At 43.0% G+C, this 13,781-nt stretch overlaps 1 protein-coding gene across 2 annotated transcripts in view; it reads left to right on the top strand.

Moving 5' to 3' along the window:
* Positions 1-13,010, top strand: part of ACY3 (aminoacylase 3) — a 141,709-nt gene extending 128,699 nt beyond the window's left edge. Inside the window, exon 6 of one of the 2 annotated variants that reach the window (XM_069752954.1) lies at positions 12,661-13,010. In XM_069752954.1, coding sequence (XP_069609055.1) covers positions 12,661-12,867 — 207 coding nt within the window. In that variant the 3' untranslated portion in view covers positions 12,868-13,010. Of the gene's footprint in view, positions 1-11,437; positions 11,861-12,660 lie in introns of those variants that run through there. The other variant, XM_069752955.1, reaches the window with a different exon arrangement.
* Positions 13,011-13,781: the final 771 nt, after the last annotated feature.

Raw genomic sequence — 13,781 nt, 5'->3', positions numbered from 1 at the left:
ACGTTCAGTCACAGCCCAAACTACTGCCAGTAGTTCCAATTTGAAGGAGCTATAATTTTCTGGATTTCTTTCAGTAGGCCGGAGCTTTCTACTTGCAAAGGCGATGACTTTCTCCCGACCTTCTTGCTTTTGTGACAGCACCGCTCCTAGTCCCACATTACTGGCATCGGTGTAGAGGATGAAAGGTTGATGGTAATCTGGGTATGCCAGAACCTCTTCTCCGGTTAGTGCCTTCTTTAGTTGTTCAAAGGAGTCTTCCCTTTCGTCGTTCCACTGAAAAGGAGGGTTTCGGTTTGAAGGTTTCTTCGTCTGCCCTACCAAGGTGTCTTGCAAGGGTGCTGCCAACTTGGTAAATCCTTTTATAAATCTGCGATAGTAACCCACCAATCCCAGGAATTGTCTCACTTCTTTTGCGCTGGTAGGTCTTGGCCAATCCCTTATGGCGCTTATTTTCTCGGGATCTGGTGCTACTCCCTCCGAACTCACGATGTGTCCCAGGTACTGTACCTTTGGCTTGAGAAGGTGACATTTGGATGGCTTGACTTTCATGCCATACCTGGATAAGGCTTCGAACACTTCTGCCAGGTCTATTAAGTGTTGTTCGTAAGTCTTTGAGTAGACGATCACATCATCTAGGTATAGGAGGACGGTCTCGAAGTTCTTGTGTCCGAGGCAGCATTCCATCAGCCGCTGGAAGGTACCGGATGCGTTGCAGAGTCCGAACGGCATGCGATTAAATTCACATAGACCTATTGGTGTGGTGAATGCCGTCTTTTCCTTATCTCTCTCAGCCACAGGGACTTGCCAATACCCGCTTGTTAAGTCTAAGGTGGAAAAATAATTAGCAGATTTCAAAGCAGTTAAGGACTCTTCTATCCTAGGCAAGGGGTAGGCGTCTTTATGGGTGATGTTATTAATCTTCCGGTAGTCTACGCACATTCTCATGGTTCCGTCTTTTTTTTTGACAATCACTAGAGGGGCCGCCCAGGAGCTACAGCTGTCTCTTATTACCCCGGCCTGTTTCATCTCCCGCAGCATATCTTTTGCACACTGATAGTGAGCGGGCGGTATGGGTCTATATCTTTCTTTTATTGGGGGATGGTCACCGGTGGGGATTGTGTGTTCTACCCCTTCTATCCGTCCGAAGTCCAATGGGTGTTTACTGAAGACTTGTTCATATTCCGTCACTAGCCTATACACCCCTTGTTTTTGATGGGTAGGTGTTGAATTTATGCCCACGTGTAGCTGTTGGCACCAATCCTCCAATTCTCCATCTGAGCCGTTGACTTCCACCTGACAGGTTGGTTCTAAGGGCTCAATGGTTGTGATGGCATTGTTGTCAACAGTATATAGCTTTGCCACTGTAGCATACCTTGGCAAAGTGACCTCTTCCTCTCCACAGTTCAAAAGTCGTACCGGCACTCGTCCCCGGTGTACCTCGACTACCCCTCGTGCTGTGAGTATAGTGGGCCTGCTGTCGGTGTACACTGGTTCTATTACGGCTTGATAATCTCGTCCCTTAGTACCAATGGCTGCTCTACACCATACCAGCATTTCTGTTTTTGGTGGGATTACAATAGATGTCGGATCATTTACCCTCACACTGCCGATTTCTCCACCTGCAACTTCTACCTGTTGCCTTAACATCAATACTTTTATTTCCCTCCGGAGAACTCTCTGCTGGCAGGATTGGGCAGTTTCAGCAATTTGCTGTAAGACAGAAATGACTTCGGAAAAGCAGTTCTCTAACACATTCATTCCTATCAATACAGTTGGTTCACAGTTCCGCCGCTCAACATCAACAACAATTATACCCTGTTTCTTCAATTCTACTTTACCAATCTTTATGGTCATCTCCCTGAAACCTAGTTTCGGTACCAACTTACCATTACTGGCCCATATATCTAGTTCAACATCAGAGGGCCCTTTATCAATATCTGCATCAGCCCAGTACCTCTTATGAAGGATATACGGTATAGATGAAATCTGGGAACCTGTGTCCAGCAAAGCGTTGAGGGGCATTCCGTCCAGCACGATAGGGATAATGGGTCGTCCTCTGATGTACCTGTCGTGCCAGGGTGTTGGGCCTTGAAAGTTCATTCCTGCGAAGCGGCCCGCATTCCCAGGGGATTCCCGTTTAAATCACAATCTCGTGCAAAGTGGCCTGGCTGCTGGCAACGGCGGCAAATGGGCTCTCCATCCGGTTGGTAGCGGTCGCGGGGTCGTCCTCTCCATGTCGGGTATCTCCGGGGTCTCATCCATGGAACACCTTCTCTACGGTTTGACAACTCCATCTTGGGTCCTCTCATCTCCTGCATGGTTTTAGCCATTGAAGCAACAACATCAGTTAAAGAGTCAAGCTTTTGTTGAAGAGCCTCATTAGTACTGGGCCCCAGGGGCTTAGCAATGGCCCCGGACATAGCTGATGTCACTGGTACTCCATGTTGTTGAGGAGCCTCTGCCATGAGTTGCGCAGGCTCCTGATCCCGAGGTGCCTCTGCCAGCTGGAGACGTATAACGCTCTCCTTTAATTGGGCAAATGTCAATTCAGGGTTCTTAAAAACAAGCATGCTCACATGCCCCCGGTGAGAAGGGGTGTAGAGTCCCTCAATAAATTGATCTCTTAGCAGTTTATCCGCTCCGGTGTTAAAAATGGGTTCAGCCAGTGTAAGTGATTTAAGGGCTTCCTGCAGGTTTAAGGCAAAGTCTCTCACGCCCTCATCAACTTTTTGTTTGCAATTAAAGAATCGTACTTTAGCTTTGCTGCTGGCAGTGGTTTCAAATGTAGCTTTTAATCCAGCAAATATGCGTTCAACAGTGCCTTTTAGATCAGCTGCCCATGCTGTGACTTCTCGCTTAGCATGGCCACTTAACTGCATCATCAGGAGACTAACACGCTGAACTTCACCCACGGGGAACATGTCAAAATGGGCCAGCATCTTTTCTCTGAAATCGTCAAGGGTATTAGGCTCACCTTCATACATTGGAAGCCATGGACCACCCGGGGTATATGGCATCAGAACCGGCATGATGGGCGCCACTCCTTGCACCGCTGCGCTACCGGACTCTCTATCGACACTCTGTCTTTCAGCTGCATTAGCGTCGCCGGGTGCTGCGGCGTCTCCGTGCTGCGACATACTGTGCCCCCTTAGTTAATCCGGACCCTACCGGTCCTCCGCTTCCGTCGGGATAGTATAGATTCGTTCCGCTGTGCAGCAGGATCGATTTTCCCCTTGCTCTGACGTCAGAGCGCTCAGCTTGGTGCCGCCCACAATGACACGCCCCCTGCTGCTCCCACCCGCCGCGCGCTCTGTAATGGCGGATTCTGAAGTTTTTCAGTTAGACTGGGGCTCAGGTGATGGCGTAGCTCAATTAACAGTCTCGTGCCTAACGGTTATGAGGTGATTACCTCAGGGGATGGCGGCCATCTTTACTCCATTATAACCAATGGGGAAAAGTCATTTTCAATAGTTTTCAATGGGAAATGGAATTTTCTTTAATAAAGTCAATTTTCAAGATTTTTCATCCAAGTTTTCACAATTTTGGACTCCAATCATGGCACACAATACCCGGTATACGGGCTGGCTGAATCCTGTTCGTGACGCCAATTGTGACGCCCAGGAGACCGGGGTACCCAGCACCGGACCAATGAGGTCTGTCTCTTGAGGGAGATGTCACGGGTGGCTTGACCCGGTGCTGTGGCCTCAGGCAATGCACAGTGTAAGGGTATCGTGAGGGAACAGGCACTTACTTGATCAGCAGCAGGTTCTCCCAGCGGTGATGATCCCGATCCTGGATAGATGACTATTGTCCAAATGAAAGACTGAGGCACTGAAACATTTAACCAGTTTACTTCAACATAAAGGGATCTACAACCAGTCCTGTCACCGGAGTCTGTATGGGAACTCTGAGTTACTTTGACCCTGCCGGGGTCTTCGCCTCTTATTGTGCGCAATTTCTGTGTGGCCCTGTTGCTGTATGTGAACTGGCTGCCGGCCCAATCTGTCCCCTCCGGGTCCTGGTTCGACGGGCAACCCGAGTCCTTTTATCGGTTTACCCCCTCTGGGAGTACCGCTGAACTCTGTATCTGTTGCTGTGTCCGGCCCTAGTGAAGCTGATATCACCTCACGTTTTTCCGGTTGCTGTATTATATATAATGAATACAGCCACGGATCCGGTATCCGTCTTTGCGCCTGTTCTGGGTGGTGATTAATGCTACCCGGTTCTCACAATGTCCTTTTTCTCTATCCCTCTTCTCCTCAGGCCGGTGATTTAGGCCTGGTAACAGTCACAGGGCTGTTAGATATTCAACTGTATGACCTCTCACTTTCAGCTCCTTGGCCCAACTGCCATTTCTTCTCTCAGACCAGAATGGATCAAGGGGAGTCTCTGGAGCTCCCCCTTCTGGCCGGAGGTGGTAGTGCAGTCTTGCTATTTTAGTATTTGTATTTACTGTCAGTAACTATTTTTGTGGCAAATACCCCTAGGGGTGCCACATTACCTTACTACCAGGATCTCACAACCAGAAATTTCACTGGGTATATGCATCAGTTCATATAAAGAACATGCCTACAACTGTGAACATTTGGTTTTGTTTTATTGTGAAGCAAACGACAAATAGGACAAAGTATCTGAAAACTTCTATGTGCATAACTATTCACCCCCCTAAAGTCAGTACTTTGTAGAGCCTCCTTTTGCTGAAATTACAGCTGCAAGTCGCTTTGGATAAGTCTCTGAGTTTTCCACATCTTTCCACTGGGATTTTTTCCCATTCCTCAAGGCAAGACTGCTGTAGCTCATTCAAGTTAAATGGTTTCCTCTGGTGAACAGCAATCTTCAAGCCTGACCACAGATTCTCAATTGGATTAAGGTCTGTGCTTTGACTAAGTCACTCCAAAACATTTACACGTTTCTCCTTAAACCACTCGAGTCTTACTTTAGCAGTATGCTTTGGGTCAATGTCTTGTTGAAAGGTGAACCTCCGTCCCAGTCTGAAACTATTGACAGACAGACTGAAATAGGTTATGCTCAAGAATATCCTTATATTTCGCCCATCCATGTTTTGGACTCGGACCATTTTCCCTTTCTCTGCTGGCGAATAGCATCCCTACATCATTATCTGCCACCACCATGTTTCACTGTATGGGTGGTGTTCTTGGGTTGATGAGCTGTGTTAGTTTGGCACCAGATAGTGTTTACCTTGGTGGCCAAAAAGTTCAATTTTAGTCTCATCTCACCACATCACCTTTCATCCTACATTTGGGGAGTCTCCCACATGTATATCTCTGAGGCCTTTACAGAATAGATGTAGTTATACTGAGAATAAATTACACACAAGTGGCCTCAATTTACTACTCATGGGTCTTTGGGAGGAAATTGGTTACTCAGAATTTTATTTAGAGGTATTAGACTACAGGTGACTGAATATGAATGCATGTCACAATTTTCAAATTTATATTTTTTAAATATTTAGGATACCATGAATCATTTCCTTTATACTTCATAAATACTTGCTACTTTGTGTTGGTATATCACATAAAAGCCCAATAAAAGCATTTTGTTTGTGGGTGTAACATGAAACAATGTGGAAAAGGTCACGGAGCATGAATACTTTTTCAGGGCACTATAATGGGGGCATGGGTGACTAATGTGTCGCCACTTTGGACAGTGATTAGCTGCAGCAGTCACATGTAACAGGATGTAAACCAGCTTCACATTTAAAATAAACAGATTTGCAAGTAATGGTTTTCAAATGTGGGACTTGAATTACAATATTTCCTATCATGTACTGTATTTGTAACACCCCAGGTAAACAGTTGTTACAGTGATGTTGCCTTCCCTTTGGGGAGGGTGATATCATGCTTGGAGGCAAGGAGGATTCTCTTTACCAGGTAAGCATCTACATTCAACACATTCTGACTCCAGGCCAGAAGGGGGAGCTCTGAACCCGGATTCAGGGGAGCTTCTCCAACTTGATGTATTCTGGTCTGGAGGAAGAGGTAGTTAGTCTCCTGGAGGGAGAGATAGCAGAAGGAGGTCTGGAACAGACAGTGGGGACGAGCAGCCACGTGGGAGCTGCAGCCCCTGGAAAAGGAAGAGATAATATGAAGGGTGGTATTGTAGTGGAGCTTGAGAGGAAAGGAGCACAGTGGAAGAGGAAAGGGCTCAGAAGGGAACGGCGACCGGACACCCACAGAGCCAGAATGCAGAAACCGGGCCCGAGGTCGTGTTGTTCTCCAGGACACACGGCAGAACTGGAGGGCATAGGACTGTATGTTAATTGCCCACACCAAGTCTGAGGTGAAGCAGTAACCTGAAGAGCCCGGGTCATGATAGATACCCTATAAAATGGCTCACACTGCCCACCATGCAGACATCTGTCTCAGGACAGGAGAGAGTGGACTTTGCCAGCAAGCTGCGAGCAGCAGGGACTTCACCAACTAGCAAAAAAACAAACAGTGTATAACTTAACCTCCCCATGTACAGCGCCAATTATTGGCCACTGCCCTGGCCCCTGTTGTTTGTCTGCAGCACTAACATCATGTTGACAGCGCTGCAGCCAATCATTCAGCTCCATTGCTCCTGCTATCTACACTATCAGAGCAATTTAGATAAAAAAAAAGCTGGTTGCAACACTGTCTATGTGACATCAACAATGCAAACAAACAACATAAAACGAGGCAGCGACGGAGAGCTGGCACCAGACATACACGGGTAGGGTGAATAAAATATTTGTTTTTGTTATAGGGACCGCAGCCTTTGATGGTAAGTTTTCTGAAAGGGGACAATTACTTTAACTTGAGACAAATCCCTACTACAACCCCTGGCAAAAATTATGTAATCACTGGCCTTGGAGGATGTTCATTCAGTTGTTTAATTTTGTAGAAAAAAAGCAGATCACAGACATGGCACAAAATTAAAGTCATTTCAAATAGCAACTTTCTGGCTTTAAGAAACACTAAAAGAAATCAAGAACAAAAACTGTGGTAGTCAGTAATGGTTACGTTTTTTAACCAAGCATAGGGTAAAAATTATGGAGTCATTCAATTCTGAGGGAAAAAATTATGGAATCATGAAAAACAAGCAAAAAAAACCACTCCAACACATCACTAGTATTTTGTTGCACCACCTCTGGCTTTTATAACAGCTTGCAGTCTCTGAGGCATGGACTTAATGAGTGTCAAACAGTACTCTTCATCAATCTGGCTCCAACTTTCTCCAATTGCTGTTGTCAGATCAGCTTTGCAGGTTGGAGCCTTGTCATGGACCATTTTCTTCAACTTCCACCAAAGATTTTCAATTGGATTGAGATCCGGACTATTTGCAGGCCATGACATTGACCTTATGTGTCTTTTCAAGGAATGTTTTCACAGTTTTTGCTCTATGGCAGGATGCATTATCAATTTATCATCTTGAAAAATGATTTCATCATCCCCAAACATCCTTTCAATTGATGGGATAAGAAAAGTGTCCAAAATATCAACGTAAACTTGTGCATTTATTGAAGATGTAATGACAGCCATCTCCCCAGTGACTTTACCTGACATGCAGCCCCATACCATCAATGACTGTGGAAATTTGCATGTTCTCTTCAGGCAGTCATCTTTATAAATTTCGTTGGAATAGCATCAAACAAAAGTTTGAGCATCATCACAGCTCGAGCTCAGTGAGGTTTGATGGAGATTGTTTGTCAACAGCAGTTTTCAGCTCTTTCCACAGATTCTCGATTGGATTGAGGTCTGGACTTTGACTTTGCCATTCTAACACCTGGATACGTTTATTTGTGAACCATTCCATTGTAGATTTTGCTTTATGTTTGGAATCATTGTCTTGTTGGAAGACAAATCTCTGTCCCAGTCTCAGGTCTTTTGCAGACTCCAATAGGTTTTCTTCAAGAATGGTCCTATATTTGGCTCCATCCATCTTCCCATCAATTTTAACCATCTTCCCTGTCCCTGCTGAAGAAAAGCAGGCCCAAACCATGATGCTGCCACCACCATGTTTGACAGTGGGGATGGTGTGTTCAGGGTGATGAGCTGTGTTGCCTTTACGCTAAACATATCGTTTGGCATTGTTGCCAAAATGTTCGATTTTGGTTTCATCTGACCAGAGCACCTTCTTCCACATGTTTGGTGTGTCTCCCAGGTGGCTTGTTGCAAACTTTAAACAACACTTTTTATGGATATCTTTGAGAAATGGCTTTCTTCTTGCCACTCTTCCATAAAGGCTAGATTTGTTCAGTGTGCGACTGATTGTTGTCCTATGGATAGACTGTCCCACCTCAGCTGTAGATATCTGCAGTTCATCCAGAGTGATCATGGGCCTCTTGGCTGCATCTCTGATCAGTCTTCTCTTTGTTTGAGATGAAAGTTTAGAGGGACGGCCGGGTCTTGGTAGATTTGCAGTGGTATGATACTCCTTCCATTTCAATATGATCGCTTGCACAGTGCTCCTTGGGATGCTTAAAGTTTTGGAAATCATTTTGTTTCGAAAACTGGCTTTAAACTTCCCCACAACAGTTTCACGGACCTGCCTGTTGTGTTCCTTGGTCTTCATGATGCTCTCTGTGCTTCAAACAGAACCCTAAGACTATCACAGAGCAGGTGCATTTATACGGAGACTTGATTACACACAGGTGGATTATATTTATCATCATTAGGCATTTAGGACAACATTGGGTCATTCAGAGATCCACAATGAACTTCTGGAGTTAGTTTGCTGCACTGAAAGTAAAGGGAACGAATAATATTGCACGCCCCACTTTTCAGTTTTTGAATTTCCACAAAAATTTAAAATAACCAATACATTTTGTTCAACTTCACAATTGTGTTCCACTTGTTGTTGATTCTTCACCAAAAAATTACATTTCGTATCTTTATGTTTGAAGCATGATATGTGGGAAAAGGTTGAAACGTTCCAGGGAGCCGAATACTTTCGCAAGGCACTGTAAATCACATTTCCCTTAGGCAGTTTCTTACAGTTCGGTCACAGACGATGACTCCAATTTCCACCCATTCATTCCTCATTTGTTTTGTTGTGCATTTCCTATTTTGAAGACATATTGCTTTAAGTTTTCGGTCTTGATGCTTTCATGTCTTCCTTGGTCTACCAGTATGTTTGCCTTTAACAATCTTCACATGTTGTTTATATTTGGTCCAGATTTTAGACACGGCTGACTGTGAACAACCAACATCTTTTGCAACATTTCATGATGATTTACCCTCTTTTAAGAGTTGGATAATCCTCTCCTTTGTTTCAATTGACATCTCTCCTGTTGGAGCAATGATTCATGTCAGTCCACTTGGGGCAACAGCTCTCCAAGGTGTGATCACTCCTTTTTAGATGCAGGCTAAAGATCAGATCTAATTTGATGCAGGTGTCAGTTTTGGGAATGAACATTTACAGGGTGATTCCATAATTTTTCCCCTCATAATTGAGTGACTCTATAATTTTTACCCTATACTTGGTTAAAAAAAGTAACCACTACTGACTACCACATTTTTTGTTCTTGATTTCTTTTAGTGTATCTTAAAGCCAGAAAGTTGCCATTTTAAATGACTTTAGTTTTGTGCCATGTCTGTGATCTGCTTTTTGTCTACAAAATTAAACAACGGAATGAACATCCTCCAAGGCCGGTGATTCCATACTTTTTGCCAGGGGTTGTATAGAGATTATTTTCAGTAACATCTGCTGAGGTTCTCCTCCACTATTAGGGTGTGTCACCCAGTTGTAATCAAGGTTACCTGGTTAGGGGCCCACTCAGAAGCTTTGCCCCCTGAACCAAAACCCTAGCTACGCCTCTGAGTGGAACTGTAGCCATTTAGTATTGCGTCTCTCAAATATTTTCCTAATGTTCAAAATCCATTTTGCTATTCATATTTCATGTATTTCATACTAGACATGCTTTGGCACGATAGAGTGCTACCTTTTTTGTTGTGTATGGAGGCAGCTGCTCCTGGTATGCACCTATTCACACTAGTTTGGATGTGCCAGTCATTTTTCTGTCATTACAAAATTAAACAACTGAATGAACATCCTCCAAGGCCGGTGATTACATAATTTTTGCCAGGGGTTGTACATATGTTCATTGCCTTTTGGAGATGTTATACACTCCTCAATATTGGAATTGCAATGCAATTGCAAAATCAAGAATGAACTGTTGTGGAATTATGGAAATCACAGGATAGATATACAGTTAGGTCCATATATATTTGGACAGAGACAACATTTTTCTAATTTTGGTTATAGACATTACCACAATGAATTTTAAACAAAACAATTCAGATGCACTTGAAGTTCAGACGTTCAGCTTTCATTTGAGGGTATCCACATTAAAATTGGATGAAGGGTTTAGGAGTTTCAGCTCCTTCACATGTGCCACCCTGTTTTTAAAGGGACCAAAATTAATTGGACTGATTCAATAATTTTAAATAAAATGTTCATTTTTAGTAGTTTGTTGAAAACCCTTTGTTGGCAATGACTGCCTGAAGTCTTGAACTCATGGACATCACCAGACGCTGTGTTTCCTCCTTTTTGATGCTCTGCCAGACCTTCACGGCAGTGGTTTTCAGTTGCTGTTTGTTTGTGGGCCTTTCTGTCTGAAGTTTAGTCTTTAACAAGTGAAATGCATACTCAATTGGGTTGAGATCAGGTGACTGACTTGGCCATTCAAGAATATTCCACTTCTTTGCTTTAATAAACTCCTGGGTTGCTTTGGCTTTATGTTTTGGGTCATTGTCCATCTGTAGTATGAAATGACAACCAATCAGTTTGGCTGCATTTGGCTGGATCTGAGCACACAGTATGTCTCTGAATACCTCAGAATTCATTCGGCTGCTTCTGTCCTATGTCACATCATTAATAAACACTAGTGACCCAGTGCCACTTACAGCCATGCATGCCCAAGCCATCACACTGCATCCACCGTGTTTTACAGATGATGTGGTATGCTTTGGATCATGAGCTGTACCACGCCTTCGCCATACTTTTCTCTTTCCATCATTCTGGCAGAGGTTGATCTTGGTTTCATCTGTCCAAAGAATGTTCTTCCAGAACTGTGCTGGCTTTTTTAGATGTTTTTTAGCAAAGTCCAGTCTCGCCTTTTTATTCTTGATGCTTATGTGTGGCTTGCACCGTGCAGTGATCCCTCTGTATTTACTTTCATGCAGTCTTCTCTTTATGGTAGATTTGGATATTGATACACCGACCTCCTGGAGAGTGTTGGTCACTTGGTTCGCTGTTGTGAAGGGGTTTCTCTTCACCATGGAGATTATTCTGCGATCATCCACCACTGTTGTCTTCCGTGGGCGCCCAGGTCTTTTTGCATTGATGAGTTCACCAGTGCTTTCTTTCTTTCTCAGGATGTACCAAACTGTAGATTTTGACACTCCTAATATTGTAGCAATTTCTCGGATGTTTTTTTTTTCTGTTTTTGCAGCTTAAGGATGGCTTGTTTCACCTGGATGGAGAGGTCCTTTGACCGCATGTTTACTTCACAGCAAAACCTTCCAAATGCAAGCACCACACCTCAAATCAACTCCAGGCCTTTTATCTGCTTAATTGAGAATGACATAACGAAGGGATTGCCCACACCTGTCCATGAAATAGCCTTGGAGTCAATTGTCCAATTACTTTTGGTCCCTTTAAAAACAGGGTGGCACATGTTAAGGAGCTGAAACTCCTAAACCCTTCATCCAATTTTAATGTGGATACCCTCAAATGAAAGCTGAAAGTCTGAAGTTCAACTGCATCTGAATTGTTTTGTTTAAAATTCATTGTTGTAATGTCTATAACCAAAATTAGAAAAATGTTGTCTCTGTCCAAATATATATGGACCTAACTGTACGTATCAATGATATGCAAATAATAAAAAAATTGAAATAAAATTTTCATTTCATCTCTATACAGTATTGATTATGAGCGCCACGTGCAGAAATCCAACACACTTTCGCTGTGGTCAGTGAGGTTAATAATGATTGTCTGAGAAATGTTCTGCCACACTAAATTCACACAAATCTTCAAAACCCGCTGTTGGCAGTTTCCTTTGTAATTATCGACAAACAACATCCTAGATGTGCTCGTGGGAGACATGTCCAGACTGTGCTTAAAGGGGATGTCCAAGAAAAGTGTTAAATAAAATACTTTTAAATATTAAATATTTTTCTAAATACCTTTATTTAGCAAATTGTATGCAGAAAAACTGTTAGATGTTCATTCTCAGAAGAAGAAAGGTGTTTATCTTCTACTGTACTCCTGCTCCACTCGGTGTCCTGTCAGGTTGACTGAATAGAGGAGTGCGACTTCACGATGCCTGACAGGACGCTGTCCTGCTCTAATGTATGTCTCAAGCAGCTTGTAGGTCTTTACGCAGCTTGTCCTGTCATACTGTGCATCCTCTGAAAGCTAGGACAGGTGCACAATGATTTATTGCGACTGCCATCTCTAAAATCCTGACAGCATGCACAAAATAAAGCAGACCTTTTTACTAAATAAATGTTTTTAGAAAAAGTTTTAATATTTAAATGTGAATTATTTATAACAATTCTTGGAGAAACCCTGTACGATCATCTGTTCGAATGCTGTGCTTATTCTGCATTTGTATACTTGTACAAAAGATTCAGCTCTCTGACTTTTAAACTCCAAACACTCATTTTTCCTTAGGATCAAGATTTCTCTCTTCTGCTCCCTGGTGATCCTGCATTTCTGAGTTTGGATAACAAGATTATCCCTTATACTGGAGAACGACCAGTTTACCCTGTGTTTATTAATGAGGCTGCTTATTACGAGAAGAATATTGCTTTTATAGTGGTTGACAAGCTCCACGTATCTGTTCCCACCCTTTCTTCCAAAAGAGGGAACAAAGCGTAAAAAAAACAACTTGGGTGTATCTTCAAAAGCCTGTCTGAATACAGATTATCAACCCAAAGAATACAGTACAATCAGTATATTCAAAAATAACTCCCAAAACTATCTAGATGATATCACAAAGTTCAGACACACAGTTATATGAAAAAGTTTGGGCACCCCTATTAATCTTAAGCTTAATGTTTTATAAAAATTGTTTTTTTTGCAACAGCTATTTCAGTTTCATATATCTAATAACTGTTGGACACAGTAATGTTTCTGCCTTGAAATGAGGTTTATTGTACTAACAGAAAATGTGCAATCTGCATTCAAACAAAATTTGACAGGTGCATAAGTATGGGTACCCCACCAGAAAAGTGACATTAATATTTAGTAGATCCTCCTTTTGCAAAAATAACAGCCTCTGGTCGCTTCCTGTAGCTTTTAATTAGTTCCTGGATCCTGGATGAAGGTATGGGCATAAGTATGGGCACCCCACCAGAAAAGTGACATTAATATTTAGTAGATCCTCCTTTTGCAAAAATAACAGCCTCTAGTCGCTTCCTGTAGCTTTTAATGAGTTCCTGGATCCTGGATGAAGGTATTTTTGACCATTCCTCTTTACAAAACAATTCCAGTTCAGTTAAGTTTGATGGTCGCCGAGCATGGACAGCCCTCTTCAAATGATCCCACAGATGTTCAATGATATTCAGGTCTGGGGACTGGGATGGCCATTTCAGAACAGTGTAATTGTTCCTCTGCATGAATGCCTGAGTAAATTTGGAGCGGTGTTTTGGATCATTGTCTTGCTGAAAGATCCATCCCCTGTGTAACTTCAACTTTGTCACTGATTCATGAACATTATTGTCAAGAATCTGCTGATACTGAGAGGAATCCATGCGTTCCTCAACTTTAACAAGATTTCAGGTGCCTGCATT

The sequence above is a fragment of the Ranitomeya imitator genome, chromosome 2 (assembly GCF_032444005.1).
Source record: "Ranitomeya imitator isolate aRanImi1 chromosome 2, aRanImi1.pri, whole genome shotgun sequence".
Classification (NCBI taxonomy): Eukaryota; Metazoa; Chordata; class Amphibia; order Anura; family Dendrobatidae; genus Ranitomeya; species Ranitomeya imitator.
This window is presented reverse-complemented; position numbering and strand designations above follow the sequence as displayed.